Consider the following 17618-nt stretch of genomic DNA (forward strand, 5'->3'; position numbering starts at 1 on the left):
AGTTTGTTGCCAAAGTAGCAAAAATACTAATTTCACAGTTTCTCATCCAGACACAGCAGAGGGATAAAAGACTTTGTGACTACCATTTATTTAATTTTTTTTAACCTTTCTGTGATTTATATTTCCACTAATAACAAATGTAAATGTCATGTTTTCCTGTAATCTGGCCCTCTTATGTGGCTCTTGTATGTGCAAATCGTACTTGGCAATAAAGCTCTTCTGATTCTGATTCTGATTCTGATTCTTCCTCTTTTTTCTTCTCCTCTACAGGGGTTTTGATGTGAGGGTCTAAGGAGAGAGGGTATCACTTGCTGTAAGACTGTAAAGCCCTTTGAGGCAAACTGTGTTTGTGGCATTAGGCTATATAAATAAAAATTGACCCGACTTACTCGGCAAGACAGACTTACCCGGTGCTTCCAAACATGCTTTGACAAAATAGTGAATTGAGGGCCTGAATGCTTGAGTGAATAATATATTTCCATATATATATATATATATGTGTATATATATATATATGTATGTATATATATATATATACATACATACATACAGTATGTGTGTGTGTGTGTATATATATATATACATACATACATACATACATGTATAATATATGTATATACACACATATACATATATATATATATATATATACACACATACATACAAAAAATGGAAATATTTTATTTTCAACACGTGGGCGATTTAAGATGTCTAACTTAAACTTGGTGACAAAGCGCAGGGTCATGGAAAATGTGTCAGTCTTACAATGCAGTAAGGATTGGGTAGTGAAATATGAAAAATATTCAGACTTCAGGGATGATTATTAACTAGTTGTGAGTCCGACATGTCCAGGTACTCCCACTGTACCAAGTATTTTGCAGCATAGACAAGCAGTTTAAATCTGACAGAATATATTCCATTTCATTTGTTTGTATAGATGAAAGATAATCTGTTTAACTTTAAACATGATTTTACTACGGCAATAAGCATTAGCCCAGTAGTTAATACATAGCTGTGTGCAAGAGCTTTGGTCACAGTCTCAGATACTCGCGGGTAAGAAAACGCACTGACATTTGTTGATTCATTCTCACTGATGAGAATGTTCAGTATGTGCAGGCTGATAGACTAGACAAAAAATAACTTCAAGTCCAGATTAACCTTTCCAGGAATCATGAGCTCATGCATGTTTCACATTTAAATATATATTTTTTTGTTTTTTTTACACATTAGGAGCAGGGTTTTAATCTTCAAACTTTGTAATTGTATTTTTTAAAAAAGGTTCTATTAATATGTAAAGAGTCTCTTCTTACTGTTCCCAACACTGCTGCTGAAGGATAACTCGGGCTCAGTCATCAGGAGATGGATTATTCTGATCAAAACGGTCACAGTTGAGACTTAACCTTCGTGTTCTTTCATTTGGAAATGTTTGGCAAGTTGCAGGAAAGAACCTACACATGTGGCAGCCAAACAAATACCACGCACTGAAATAAATGACAGTGGGGTTCGCACCAGACCCACTAATGGCGTATGCATGTATTCGTGAGAACTAACTAATGTAAATCTTATTTCCATAACCTGCCACGTCAAAGCACTGCTACAGTTTTTGTCCAAGACTTGTGAACAACCTCCTGCACCTTATTCTTTTCTTCAGCATCTGAATGCACCTCAGCTATGTCTGGACTTCAAACTGGTTGTGTAACAAGAGACACGGTTCTCTAAAAAGGCACGCCTTTCTGTTCAATGCTTAAAACACAACGGAAATGACCGGTAGTGTCTATGTTCCAACACAAATAACTAAAAATCTGTTAAATGACTCAACTAAAACTCTCAAGTGTATGCTGACCTTTAAAAAAAGTGAGTGCAGCCCACACTGTTTGAAAGCTAAGACTCTAAATGAATTAGGCAGTGAGGGGATTTGCTGGGGTCGAGACCTCAGTGTAATAATTTAAAAAGTGGGAGAATCAAGTCCCAAGCCCACACGACAACTTTCCTGTTGATGACAAGACGCGTTGCTTTCTCTCCAAATAAACACATTTAACATTATTTTTTTGAACTTAACATAAATTCAGGAGAACTTAAATAAATCTGACATTGAGAATTTTTGTTCAATGTCATCTTACGTTATCCATCCTACCCATTTATGATGTTTTACTATATGGTAACTTCTATGTGAGAGCCCCCAGTCAATGAAACCTCACTTTTCCAAACAGAAAAAATGCTTAAAATGTCCATTGATTGTCTTCAACCACCACTTGGCATGACAATCATTCTCTGCTCATAAAATAGTAATAAGCAACTTGGACACAGATCTTTCTATGAAATCGAGTGCTACTGTGAAGTGCTGATTAACGGAAATGTGTTCAAAATGAAAACCAATAAAACCTTAGCACAACTGCATGAAGACACCAGACTGCTCAATTGTTAACCTAGGAGCTTCAGATAGGAAGAAATAAACTAGGTGCACATCTGCACAACACCATGCAGAGTTGAATAACTAACAGTCTGGTTCCTCTGACTTTATTTTTTGTTTCAAAAGAAGTTCTGCACAGTGGGGGGTGGGGACTTGAGCATGTTCACAAAAGAGGACATGGACTATTTATTATTATTCATTACTGCTTAAGAAGGAACCAGTGTTTCAAAGAACTTAAACTCTTATCCTTGGAAATCACTTAATTTCCCTGATGTGCTGTCCTGACTGTATGGACCCCCTAAAATCAGTCCCCGTGTCTGGCTTAGTTGATAATCACACATGCAAAGAAATGGCAAAGAATGTGCCTTGTACAGCTTTATCCATGGGAAAGCTTTGACTGTAATAAACCACAAGCACCTCCAGATGCCCTCTCAAACCCCACACCTTAAAGCCCAGTTGGAAAGATGTTCCACTAAGTGCTTTGACAAGCTAAAGGAATTAAAAAAATAAAGAAAGCACAAAGTGAACTGTACAACATACCTATGTGGGCCTATATAGCAATTTGGGATGAACATGGGAGGCATGCAGGCAGGTCTACAGGGTGATGTGGGATCAGGCAGACATTTAGCACAAGCAGGAGGGAAAAGACAAAAAGCACTGATATTTGTGCCTTTCCTTCCTATCAAAACAACCTGTTCAACACAAAAACATGTGTGTTTGCCAGACAGCATTATACTGAATATAATTATATGTATTTTCTGTGATGTAAGTACTAACTAAAACAAAGATTAAAATGAATCTTGTATAGCTTGTTACATTTAAACTCCATCCCTCACCAGAAAAAAAGAGCCATGTCAGTAAAGCCTCTAATTAACTAATGAGGAATTTCAAGTTCATGTACTGTGATCCTCGTGCAGTGTGTGTACAGGCAATGGAGAAGCCCACCCTACTTGACCTTGACTGGTGGTTCCCTCTCCAGCCAACGTACTCGTACTTTCTGTTTATAGTGATACTCTTTGAGGAAGTCCTGCAAGGCAGGGGGCAGCGGCAAAGAGCCTATACCATCATATGTGGTCCAGCGGCAGATGGCAGCTCGTGCCAAGTGCTGCAGACCAAAGGGGAAGGTTCGATGGAGAGGTGCTGTAAGCAGGGGTTCAAAAAACATGCAGGCGCTGGGATCCTTGTAGTGCTCCAGCAGTCCTGTAACGGTGGAAGAGTGGAATACACAAGGGTCATGAGCATCAAAGCTGAAGTTGTGGTTCCATTGCTCTATGCGGGCGTGCAATGAGCGGTTGTAACGACGGAAGCTAACGGAGAAGAGGTAGTCCTCCTGAGCTGAATCACGCAGCAAGAAGGTGCCTTCTGGCCGTCCATCGAGAAGAGCCTCTGCTTCATAGCGGTCCATCACGCCCCAGTAACAGGGCAGTGCTGTGATCTGCAATAGGTCCGGCACCAGACAGTGGATATAGTCTATTTGAGTATGAACCTTCCAGGGCCCAGGTTGCTGCCGGCTGAGGTGACCGTCTCCTGAAGCGTGCCTCTGCTTGGGCCTTCTGGCCTGCAGACAGAGGGTGGTCGAATCCTCCTCAGAATCACAGTCCTGGGCAGAGGCCGACGCCCCCAGCACCTGCCCACAGGCCCCTGAGGATCCAGCACCCGCAGAGGTGCCAGATCCTAAGGCCCGACCATCCCCAGAGGTCTCTCCGATGCCAGGAGCCAACTTTGGTCCCAGTTTGTAGAGAGAGGAACCCGGCACTGAGGCCTCCAGGGTGTGGATCTGTGCATTAGGTGGTGGGTCCACACCTTCCTCGATGCTAAGTCTGCGGCGCTCACGCAGACGTTCCTCTTCATCCTCAGGAGATGTCTGGGCTGGGTCAAAGGCATCGAGCAGGGCAGTGGAGGAATGCGGGCTGACAGGTGCTGTATGTTGCTTGATCAAGTGCCACTTGTGAGCCAGGTCTGACCCTGGTGGGAAGGGGCAGGTCTCCAGCATGAGCTCTGTAAGGTGAATTTTACGTTTGGAGGTAACAGGGTTCTTAACTGAACGGGAGCGTCTACGAGTAGGAAGGGGTAAGCACAGTCCTACTGTATCACTCAGCCGTTGGCGCAAAGAACGTGCATTGAGACTGCGTCCTCCAGATACTGAGTCATTCATTTCCTGGAAGGAGCCGACTCCATAACGCCTGTCCCTACGGTTTCCACTCCCCCGTAAACGTCCAGATCGCCTATCTCCCTCCAGAGAGCTCTGGGTTTTGGTGGAACATGAGTGTTTTTTCTTGCCCCCCCATGGAGCATGACGGGAATAGGAGTCTCTACGGGCCAGGGGTACACCCCCTGACCCTCCTTGTACATCCTCAGTGTCCTTATCAATACTGATCTCTACTATCTGAGGGATGTCCGACACGCAGTTGTGATGGCGACGTCCTGCCGTTACCATTGGCACCGGTAAAAAGCTCCTTGAGGGGGTGGAGGCTTCTGATGCATGTGCATCACCTGAGCTGCCTCCTTGGCCAAGATCCACCACACAGTGGACAGCATCTGCCTCAACCCTGCTTTCACTGAGTCCTGAGCTGTTGTTGTGAAACAGTGTCTGGCATTTGCTCTTCAGGTTGCTCCACATGTTGCCCACTTTCTTCATCAAAAGGAGTCCCTGGGACCTGGACGGCAGAAGAGACAAAACTAAGTCATGGGTGGAAAAATCATTTCACACTAAGACATTTAGCACTACGGTAGAAGCTATATAAAATGGTCCTACATTTGAATTCTCCAGACTACTGTGTATATAGTAATTAGACATGGTGTGAGTATAACGGGGCCAAAGTGTCTGAGAGGTGGGAAAGCTTGAGCAGTTGGAGCAGCAGACTTAGAAGTTGCCAGGCAGACATGCAAGAACACAAGGCCACAGCTATAAATGAACCCTGGATCTGCTCACAGCTGATCTGCTGGTATGTACTGTATTACAGAGCCAGTCTAGACCTGACCAAAATCTCTCTCTAACAGCAGCAGACAGAGTACATGCAAACACACACACTCATGTATGCCACTGATTTATCACTCTGCTAGAATTTGACAGGGATCTGGAAGTAGTACCACCAAAATGTGTTTGTATTTCAAGCAAAGTTGCCACAGGTATGTGGTCGGTCATACACAAAGCATTGCATAATGCACCATTTACCCCTCCTTGTTTCAGACAATTTCTTGTGAATAAATTGGGGTATACATTTTGGTGTTGCCAGATACCTGAAAACTTAGCCAGGAAATATAAGTATCCAAAACCAAAGTGTTTTTAGTTCTTCATTCCACACTAATTACGCTGTTTGACAAAATTTTAAATTTAAACTATGAATATACATATACATATATATATATATATATATATATATACATATATATATATATATATATATATACACATATATATACACACACACACACACACACACACACACATATATATATATATATATACATATATATACATACATATATATATATATATATATATACACACACACACACATATATACATACATATGTATGTGTGTGTATATATATATATACACACACACACACACACACACACATATATATATAACATATATATATATATATATACACATATATATATATATATACATATATATAATATGCTCATGAGCTACAAACTGCTTTCAGCTACCTGGCTTCATGTTAACCTTCACACAGACTTCACCTCCTAATATTGATAAAGACATTATGGATTTGTACAGTCATCTGCAACAGACCAGGCATGTGTTGTTGCACAGGAAACCAGACCAGTCTTCACCACATGACTGATTGAGATGATTTGCTGAGGGCAGTTCTAAGGCCCTCTCTCCAGACATGGGCATAGATATCCCACATACAACAGGATTTATACTCACAAATGACAACAATATCTCTCTAGCGATGAAAAAATTATTTATTTTTAAAACCAAGTTATATCACTGAATATGACATAACTATGTTGTGATCCATCACTATACACTTATGGCCTGTTCACAAAGAAATGAGTGTAGGTGAATATGCAGGTTTTTTTTGTTTTTTTTTATGATGTTGGCATTTCAACCACACGGAAACTGCATTTCGGGAGACCAGAAACAGCTTTTTTGAAAACAGGTCCCACAGTAGGAAAATCTCAAGCTCTGTCCTATTTTCATGTAGACAACGAATACGCAACTTTGGGAAAACGATGATGTCATAGTACCACCTCTGTCTTGAGCTGATATTTACAGTCCCCATCTTTGCTGTTGTTGTCATCGTCATCATACTCTCTAATCTCTATACTCTTTTGGAGATTGTTTGGCAGTGTTGCCAACTACTGTCAGTGGAAAGTAACTCAACCAAGTCTGAAAAGACACTAGACATTGCGAGAACACATCCAAGTTCAGACATGGGAGTGAAAAACAGAAAAAGTGTTGAAGATGAACAGAAACTGATCATCAGCTGCACCTCACATCCGCAGCTTGTTCTTGTCTGTGTCTTGTCTAGTGCTTCACTCTCTCCCTCTCGGTGTATAGTCAGACCAACTCTCTGCCCACAGTAAGAAGAGCTAAATGAAGCTCACTTGTGCAGCAGAACTGGCGATTTTCATCTCAGAAAGTATTTAGGGTTATGCCAGAAAGTCGCTCGATTTGTAGCTCATTACCTTTTTGACAAAAAGTCACTGGGCGTGTGTGAAGTTGCTAAATATAGGAACGAAGTCACCAAGTTAGAAACCGTGTAATAACTTTTATTTTCCTTCTATTGCCCTTCCTTCTGGCTTGGTTAATCGGTCTCCATTCCTGCAATAATGGAGAAAACGTTAAACACATTACAATGTGTATAACGTCTTCTACGTTTTTGGTATGTCGTTACAACACTACTCACAGGCCTGCCATATGTACTCTAGCGTTTTGAGTTGTTTTGGGGGGGTTCGTGCAGAGAGTCTTTACAGGAGACTTGTTCAAAATGATAAAGAAAAAGACTGTTTATGTTTCATTTCGTTTTCGTGGCCTTAGATAATGTGTTATCTTTCAGTCATCTTCCTCTTATCTTAAGCCATAGTGTCAAAACAAAAATACACAAAATCCAGCCACTTCATGGTGGATACATGATCCAGGCCTCAGGTTGTGCCCAAAAATGTTGAAAATATGTTCAAAATGTTGAAAATATGTTCAAAATGTTCAATGCCTTCCAATAGGCTGTGGACATTTGACTAAGGTATGCTAAAAGTACCTGCCTATATAATGGCTACTGGCTAATTGATGGTGATTTACTTACAGAATGCCCCCAGGTGTAATCAGGGTAAACAGACAAACTGTTACCGTGGTAACATAAAATACATTACATTACATTAACACAGTGCATCTGGCCCAGGCTGGATTCTGATATAATAGACTGTCAGGTTCCGGTAAGGGAAGGTTACAATTCTGTTGCCATTGTCTTTATTTTGCACTTCCACTCCTAAAGCCACTGGCTAAAGATGGAACATTACATGACTGACTTCCATGCATGACCAGGTAACTAAACCTAACCATTAACTTTTTTTTAAAATAAAATATCTCTTGCTGATATTACCAAACATCCAAAGTACATGCAGCACATGTGTTAGCCATTTAATAAGACTGGTAATTTACTCACATTTGCTTTTAAATTAATGGCATGTTTGAGTGTTAGCATTACTGTTGCTAATTAGTGCACAATAATACTAATACTTGTAGATCATCATGAATAAACTTGCCAAGGACCTTAAGATATATTTGCCCATATAATTCAATTATCAAAAGAACTTTCTGAAAAGGAACATATTCTTGACACAATTGTTTATCTTAAATATTAAAAAGAAACAATATTAATTTGAGGTTTATGATTTCCCAACACCACACACACACTTCTGTTTATATAAATAAAAAGATGTGAATACATTAACAGTGTGAAATGTGAATCATTGTGCAATGCAAATACATCCCAATCAGAATATATTCAAGAAATCTATTATTTCTCATGGAGCAATGAAATACTTTAATTCAAAATCAGAGGATGGGACAATACACTGCAGTTCAAAAGAGCAGACCCTGTGTTAGATGAACTCAAACCTGCAACACGTCATAGAGGAAAGCAATATGTCTGCTATTGTGCTAATTCTGTTGAATGGAAAACCACTGGCACTTAGCCATGAGTAAAGGCTCCAACAGTAATTATTTGCATTATAGGAAGCATCATTACAATGAAACTTAAGTTGTTCTACCATAGAGCAAGCCAAGTACAGCTTGTTTTACTTTTTTAACCTTGATGTGCAACAATTGATTAATTGATAAGTCAATAAGTAAGATCATTGCCAACCATTTTGATAATGGACTTTAAAGGGACAATTAAAAACACTGGGCATGTCCCAGATTGCCCAATTAGGCAATTTGCTGCACTTCTTGGCGTTACATTGTAATACACTGAATATTTTGTATTGTGGACTGTGTTCACACATTTATTGTTACTGCCTTTATGCAGTGGTGGAAATGTTTTACTATCTTCTGGGCCAAATATTTGACATACCTGACAGGATGATGTAAAAATAAAATAAAAACACAATCCAATTGTTTTTTGAAGCCTTGTTCTTAGCAGTGATCAAACATTCAAAATCCTAGCAAACTTATGTAGAATGCTTTAATGATTCAGTCTGAAGCTGAAGCACCGAAGCCCACTGACCAACTGATGATTTATTCAGAAAATGTTTCTACAATTTATGATGCAATCCACTATACTTCAGAACTCTATTGAGATGGAACCAACTTCCTGTATATGGATATAATATTGCCAAGATACACTGCAATAAATTCAAATTTAGTTGCCGCATAAAGTCTTGCCAAGTGCCAACCACAGCATACATTTGTCAGTATTTATCTTAAATCTGTAATTGTACAAACAGCATAAAGACCCAAACATCTGTACTAAAACTACACATTCACACCCTGCTTCTTCCCCCTTATGAACTGTATAGCAAGGTCAGCATTATATCAGTTTCATCTTGAGAGGTTAGATTTTCCATCCAGGTTGGCATTTTTCACCCCTCAGCTTGCTAATGGATCATAATAGATCTTTTCAAGATCTAATATCTTGAAAATAATCAAGATATTTTGCTAGAAGGACCACAAACTGTGTTAATTGTTACCGATTAAAACATGTACGATTACAAACATGGAAATAATTTAGCAAAATGCCACCACAATTCAACAAAAATGTATTGAGTTGAATTTAGAAGTTTATCCTGATAAGCAAAGCCAGAACGACAGAATGCTGGGAGTTGAATCAAGAAAATAATATGAATCTGTCAAAATGTTGGTTAGCTTATCTGGCTTGTGCATTTCTCAGTGCATTTATGTAATGCAAAGATTGTGATGCTGACCAACTTATAACCTGCACAACATTTTGCAACAAAGCACTTTATAAAAAAAAGTGACAACTTTACAACCAGGAAATTGAAATGTATGTGTTAACCTTAGCATAGCACCCCTATATAATTCTCAGGGACAATTGCCACTGATAGTCATGGCCACATCAACAGTGCAATCCAGTTTACAACCATTTTAAGTCACCCTGAAACAGAACTAGGCTACTTCTGCTCTCTGGCAGCTTAACACACCCATTCTCCTGGGATCACACTGATCTAAGAGAAGGCTGGAGAAAAGACAAGATTAAGGGAGGGCGCTTTTTCTCTGCTCAGATCCAACCAGAGTTAATAAAATATCTGTAGCATCTTGCATTCTTACAGATAAGTGTGAGGCCATAGAGCCATACAGGCTCTGCAAAGGACTGATTCGACACATTGACTCTTGCTGTCATTTCAATCTAAATATCACTTAAACAATGATATAGCAAGCTATCCAGTTTTGACCTCCACAATACAGAGGCAGATCATTCATTACCTCTTGAAAGGGACAAGTCAGGTAGTGTGAAATATCAACACATTATCAACACCAACTTCACCAGGCACTCTGCTCTGTCTGTGAACCAGCATGGGACCTGGACATTTGCGCTCACTGATAACATGGCAGGCAGCAGGGACAGACAGAAGGAAAAACTGATGTTACCCTCTTAAAAGGCTCACCTAATAAAATCTACACCTCCCGTGTATTAAAATATGTCTTGTGCATTATCTCACTGCAAAACAGACTTTTCAAGCTAGAAGTCTGCATACCCCTCACTGTCCCACACCAAAGTACACCAAGAAAATCAGCATTTTTAGCTCAAAGGGATACAGGTAAGATTGTGTCACTAAGTTTAATTTGAACAATGGAGTTCAAACCCCAAAGTCACAAGATTTGAAGTTGCAAATGGAGGTAGCAATCCATAGAGCACTTATCAATTGTACCGGTGCATTTCCTGCAGTCTTACTGCTAGAAAAATTGACAAACATATTGTAAATATATCTACTTAAGGAGGCGTACATTTCATTAGGTGAGCTTTGTGTGAACTGGTTAAAATCAGTTTGTTCCTCTGTAACTGCTGGCAGTCATTTCTCTTACAAAGCCATTGATCATATGCACGGTCATTTCCGTTAAGCCGTCAGCTAAAGATGCAGAAATGTTGAAAATATTTAGTGACAAATCACAAAATTGAGTGCAGGATGTGCACTGCATTTTTAAAGAGTATTAAAAAGATTCCTCTTGGCGACAACTGACCGGAAGTTAACAAGCTGGCTTGCAATTTTGCAGAAGTTGCAAGTGACACACTTCTTGTCAATTTGACAAATCCCAGGCAGGTTCACAGAATCAGTGGTGCACTCTGATGGCATGATAACCCTCATACAAACACACAAAAAAAACTATTATTTAAATGCAAATCATTGACACCATTTAAGGGAACTATTCCCTATACACAAAATTCACTAAAAAATAAATGCAGTGATTTATTCTTTGTTTAGAAGTGTAATGTATGGATTGCTGTTTTAAATACATCAGAAGTTAACCTTCTGCACCTACAGAGAATGCCATGTTTTTAACAGACAAACTAAAAATCTTCTAAATTTAAATTTAAATTAAAACTTAAGGCTACCACAAACTCATCTACATGCTTGGGAGGGAAGGACATATTGAGAAGTAATCAGCTGAAACCTGCAAATTCAGCCACAGATGTTGCTAAATCCTACACACTGTAGCCTTTAACTTAGAATACATCCACAAAAAAAAGAGAGATGGGATCGATCAAGTCCAATTATGTGGAAAAGCGTCCTGAAACAAACACTGTTTATAATTCATGACAAGTACCATAACTTATTCTAACAGCAATAAATCAGCCTTAACTTGAACAGGATACAAATCAGATAAACGTGGACTGTGTGGTTTATTAACACCACCAGGCACAATTACAGCTATATCAACGAATACACAAGAACCGAACATATCGCTGGTTTACAGAAACGAATAAAAGGCCGTTACCTTTCTGGAGGCCCCACTTTTCCCTGGACCCAGCCAACTTAGCTTACATGCTAATGTGTTAACCATCCACAGCCAGACCCAACACACCGCTACATGTATCTTAAGCCAAGAAGACAACATTAGTCATGCTCCTACTAAACAATTTTAAGTGAGTGGCTTCAACAATGTGTACAAAATACTAAATCTACTTTGTTCCCGGTCACAAAATACACGACTAAATTGCGGTTCGGGTTTGTGAGCTGTCAAAAATGCTAACGGTTAGCATTCACGAGAATAGGGGTTTCTGGTGCTGTAGTTAGCCTTGGCTAGCCAGTCAGCTAGTGGTGTTGCGTGTTAGCTTGTGAAAAATCGACACATAAATTCTAAAAATCAAACCAAGTGGTGATTTGTTGCTTTAAAAATGCTACGTAGACACATGTGAAATGTTATACAAGCCATGGTTTGTTTCCAGAATTCATATCTTACCCGTGTGCCTTCTGAAAGCCCTACTCAACAGCTCTCTTTGTCTGCAAAAAATGGCTATTAAGAGAAGTCAGACACATATCCCCTCTGCGGACCACGGTGTCGGATGAAAGCACTAAACGTATGCGACGAACTGGAGGCATCATCCCGAATATGACAGCATCTATACGTTAAATATTACTTAAAATATATATATATATATTAAAGTTCAATCAATCCTGAACCACCAAGATAGCCCGTTCGTCATGGTGGGGGTCTTCGCTTCAGCTGTGGTCGCTGCTGCCTCTAGCAGCCAGTATGACGGCGTTCTCAGCAGACAGAGAGCCGGGGAGGCGGACGCTTTTCAGCGTGACTTAGCCCGACTGACAGCGGAGTAGTCCAATGGACGAGAGGTAAAGGGCGCCGACTTCCGACGGAACATGCGGATGGGGAATGTCCCGATGCTGGCTCCCCGTGATGGGCGTTCTGTGTCTCCAATGAGCTGACGGAAGAGGCTAAGACAGTCCGCTGGCAGCTACATGGTAACGTGGGTAGGTGCAGTGATGCTGCCTGAAGGAGTCCCAAAGCAGGCCGCATCTCTCGCTCACTGATGTCATCCAGGTTAGAGGGCCAGCTTTGGCTCTGTGTGTTATGGCCTTACACAATCACAAGCTTAATTTTAACAATTTACTTTCAAGTCATAATTAAATATTCTTTCTGTTTTAGTTACCTAAAGTGAGCAGCTGGTCTGGGAATCTGAAAAGCCCAAGGCCTTTGTCAACTGGTTTGTATTCATTTCAATATTGAGATGCAATAACTTGCATCAATAAAGCACAAAGTAACTGATAATAACATCTGTTCTCTGTGACCCAATCTTTCATGGACAGCACTAACACAGGAATGAATGCACCTGATGTGGCTGTCCTCAATGTGTCCTCAGGTCCAGTCACAAAAAAACACATTCTTAGGTGGTTTACATATGCATGTGCTCACATTCCTGACCATGTATTTTTACATTAATCAGCACTCGTATGTCAATTTTTTGTAGCCACACAGCAGTATTAACACTGATCTTATCATGGTATCTTTTTCCTCAATAAAATGTCACGTTACAGCAGGGTGAGTAGAGCTTTGTCACTCCCGCACACTAACACATGCAACATATAAATAGCGGATACATCTTTATCAGACTTTGTGTTTACAGGATGTTCTGGTTCAGGACGGATGTTAATACCAGGGGCCTCATTTATAAATCCGTGTTCAGGACTCACCTGAAAAGTTGGTGTACATACGAAACAGATAAAGCGCTTAGCACATAAATATTCTGATTTGTAAAACCATGCCAGTTTCCCTTTATAAATCAGAACCAGGTAACCCCATAGTTGCCTATAAATAGTCAGAAAACCGTAATATTGTGTAATGTGTAAAGTAATGGTAAAAACAGGGAGGAGAGGAAAGAAGATGAGTTAAATGGATGCACCTCAAACTCTGTTCTTCTTCTTTAATGCTGGTCCCTATGTGGCACCAAGATCCAGCAAAACAGGTGTGGGAGTCAGAACAGGCTCATTCATCATCAGTGGCTTTTTGAAAAGTCTTACATTTTGCATAATTGTACATTGTGATTGAATGTAAAAAGTGTCAGGTGTGGCAATTAAACTGATCACGAATGACAGACTGGTTTGCATAATAATGACAACAACAACAACAATAATCATAAAGAATTATAATACAGGTTACCTAAACACTGTTAGAGCAGCCCTCACAATGAAAACAAAAATGAAAACATCATTTGAAGCATAATATATGATAACTACCAATGTGTGTAGACCAGATAGTGATAGCTGTCATCATACCCGTACAACACAGTTTATCCCTCTAATAAATTAAACAAAGAAAAAGAAAACTATATTGTAAACAAACGGCAGCAATGGAGGATATCTGGCATTTCATGTTCTTTCTTCCTGAATCTTCTCTGTCCTAGTACACAATATATTTAATGTTGTTGGGGTTTTTTTTATTCCCTTTTGTTGTTTCCTGAAAGTGATGATCCTCTGTCGACCAATCACTGTGTCCTTCTCCAACCTTGCTCCAGTGCCAGACCACTGCATTTGGTACTCCAACAGAAGGGTGCCAAAAATGGTATGGATCTGTTGTATTGGTATCAACTGAACTAAAATTAACTGTACTGCTTTTTTTTTTCTGTTGACTTTGTTGCGGGAGAGTGAGCAGCTGTCAAACTAACACTGAGGAAAAAGTGGCAAAGAGATTCACTTGTAAGATGTTGTTGTGACATAAGCAGGTGTAGATTTTATAAACTGAGCCCTTTGTTAAATTAAGATGCTGTGTCCTCAAGAGGGTCCAGTGTCCACATGTTAAAAAAAAAGAAATTTCTTTCTTGATGCATTTTTCCAACCACATTTTGTGTTCAGTTAAATCACCACACATTATTTTTGCACTCGGCCACTTGCATAACACAGGATGACTGTACATACAAGCTTTCCTGGAATTGGGCTTTTACCTATGGGAGATAAAGTGTCAAATCCACCCTCTCAAACCTCAAGTGCTATAGAATTAGATGTGGCATGAAATAGCCCTCACCAGTGAATATATGTACCAAAGTAAATATTAGCACAATTAAAAATTCTGAAAGGGCCATTCATAGTCATTTCACCCACACATGAGGTAATCTCCTGGAGGCACATCACTCATGTGCACATGACACGAGGTATAATGGGAAGTGGAAATGGTGCGAGGTGGGGTTCAGGGGTAATCACCAGCGGTCTGAAAACGTTGGCATTTACATCTCCAAGATATTATGTGTGCTCACGAAAGGAAAGGAAAGAATATAGCCAGGTGTTGTTCACATAGTTGTGGACCTCTTACCATGTAAATGCTGCGTCACCCGGGTTTTACTCACTTGGATCTGAAAGAAAAAGTTTAGACGACAATCGCGCCCGTTGTGTTATAAATAAAAAAACAGTTGAAATTACAAGAAGTGTCCCATCCTCCACCACTAGCTATTTATAATGTGTGCTGTGAGACGTCTTGTGCGCCATATGCAGATGACTAAAAGAGAATTTCATTGCCTAATACAAATCATAAGAGCTGGGAGACAGTGGTCGGGCATGGACTGTCACTGTATAAATAGCATAAATAGCTATAAATAGATGGGCTGACAGTGGTTTGGTAGAATGTTAAGTAGTCGATGTTTTATTTCCTAAAAAGATGACCTAGAATATTTCATGCTGAAATCATTTTTAAATGATAAAAAGCGTCACTGTTCTGTTCGCAGATTGTATGAAAAAGGAAACGAATGGATGAATTAATTTGTCCAATCAATAAAACTGAAGGTATGAATAAACTGATTTGGTGACACCTTTTCAATTCTTATCTCATATTCTTTAATCAAACCTATTCTTGAATTATTTTAGGGCTGCTGATAATGTTTGTCTATTTTTGCTAGCTATGTAAACAAAATGATTTAGAGTTTTCCTCTTTCTGTAACGTGTGGATACCTCCTTTATTGTAACTTCAACTCGTTTAACGTCACTCTTTGTAGAAGAGAACTTGAAGAACTAATGATTTATCCTACAATATTTGTTGAAATAGTTGCAATTCTCACATAGTGGAATAAAATCCCAAACGGTCCAAGCAAAAACATTTGATTCATGAATCGAAAGAATCTTAACGCACTCTCAATCTCAATGAATTGTTTGGAAGTTGTTCGTTTGGAGACAAAGGCAGGGTTGCCATCTTGTGGCAACAGTATATACTGCTCCAAGAGCAGAATTAACTCATTCTGTCTAATTTCAAACATGACTCTTTAAGGTTATTGTTTAGGCCTCCCATTTATTAATTATAATTCATTGTATGCCACTTTTATCCTCCACATGAGGGTTGCATGGGCTGCAGGAGACAATCCCAGCTGACATTGGGAGAAAGGGCCAACATACAATATCAATCATCCTATGTGCTGTCATTAGTTTGCTATTTGTATAACTACATCACTCAAGTGAGCACCGTGTGTCACGTTCATAATACACCTTAAAGAAACATTCTCTATGGAACCACCAACAGGAAACATGTCAAATTAAAAGACATTGAACCGGATGCCCTTCCGGATTTATCCAGGCTTGAAACTGGCACAAGTACATTTAGTCATTTAGAGTGTCCAGTGGGAAGCAACAGGGATTGGGTACCTTGCTAAGAGGTAAACCAGCCCTTGACCTGTTGGGATTCAAACTGGCAACCCTCTGATTACAAGCCAAGTTGACTTTCCTGTCCCCCTCTCATATATCCCATATAATGAATCATTTTGAAGTATTACAAAGTCATTCATGTGTTTCCATTACATCTCAGCATTACAGCACAGCCTGCAAATGTCTTTAAAATGGTTGCAAAATTGTTTCTTTTTTTAGTCAAACATTTTCAGATTCATTGCTTGTTTTATCTTGGATGTACTTACATGTAAAAATAATAAAGCAGAGTTACAGATTACACTTAGAATTAAAAGTTAAAACCCAGGGCTCCGAGTATATAGAGTTAATCAGTGAAGCAAGATGATACTCTCCTTTCAATACAATGTAATCTGGTCTCTCTTATCCTGAGAATTAGAGGCCTAAGTTCTTCAAAAGGGGGAAAAAGATTTCCTAGTAACAAAAAGAACACACACGACCCAAAGCTGTGGAGAATGAGTTAATAAGGTCTAATTAATCCATGAAGCACCAGTATGACAAAGACTTATCTGAAGTGGTGCTACAATTGATATCACATGGGCAACATTACGTCTTTGTTCTGCTGGCTTCCCCACGCCAAGAAAAGGAAATGTCACATCAGGTTTCAGTAAGATGTGTGTTAGTGCTTCTTCTTTTTTTGTAAACTGCACTAGACACAGTGTTCACAGTGCACAGAAGAATCTCAAGTGCAGTTGAAACTTGAGATGAAAAAACAAACAAACAGATCGCATCAGCCATAAAAGACGCACTGGGGCCAGCTGGAGTGGCAGTGGCGATAGAAGCTGCGTGACTTTTAACTCTTGACTCTTAACTTACACCTTTGCTATAGGTTTACACATAGTTTTAAATAAAAGTGCATATGGTGCAGTGACATCTCTCACAAATGTGGATTTGTACAAACCTAATTCAATTCAAATTAATTTGAAAAACATCCTCCACATTTGCAAAAAAAGTGCATACACATACAAATAATGTGAAACATTCGAAGCATTACATTTAATAACGTAGAATTGTACATTTTTACTATTTGACACCTTTTTAAAAAAACCTGTTAAATGCTATAAAGTAATATGCTGTGCAATATTTTATGCTCATGAACAT

The 17618-nt window shown here is 39.4% G+C and overlaps 1 protein-coding gene across 1 annotated transcript; it reads right to left on the minus strand.

Annotated features, from left to right (window-relative positions):
- Nucleotides 1-648: 648 nt before the first annotated feature.
- socs5b (suppressor of cytokine signaling 5b) lies at nt 649-12736 on the minus strand. The gene is made up of 2 exons (XM_044046527.1): nt 12307-12736; nt 649-5067 (listed from the first exon to the last, which is right to left on the minus strand). Exon 2 carries the CDS (start codon nt 5046-5048, stop codon nt 3357-3359), a length of 1692 nt encoding a protein of 563 aa, XP_043902462.1. The 5' UTR covers nt 5049-5067; nt 12307-12736; the 3' UTR covers nt 649-3356.
- Between the last annotated feature and the right edge of the window lie 4882 nt (nt 12737-17618).

This window comes from Solea senegalensis, linkage group LG15, assembly GCF_019176455.1.
Source record: "Solea senegalensis isolate Sse05_10M linkage group LG15, IFAPA_SoseM_1, whole genome shotgun sequence".
Lineage (NCBI taxonomy): Eukaryota > Metazoa > Chordata > Actinopteri > Pleuronectiformes > Soleidae > Solea > Solea senegalensis.

Excerpts from the sequence above, each read along its gene's own strand:
- socs5b (XM_044046527.1), bottom strand. The coding sequence starts at position 5,048 with ATGAAGAAAGTGGGCAACATGTGGAGCAACCTGAAGAGCAAATGCCAG.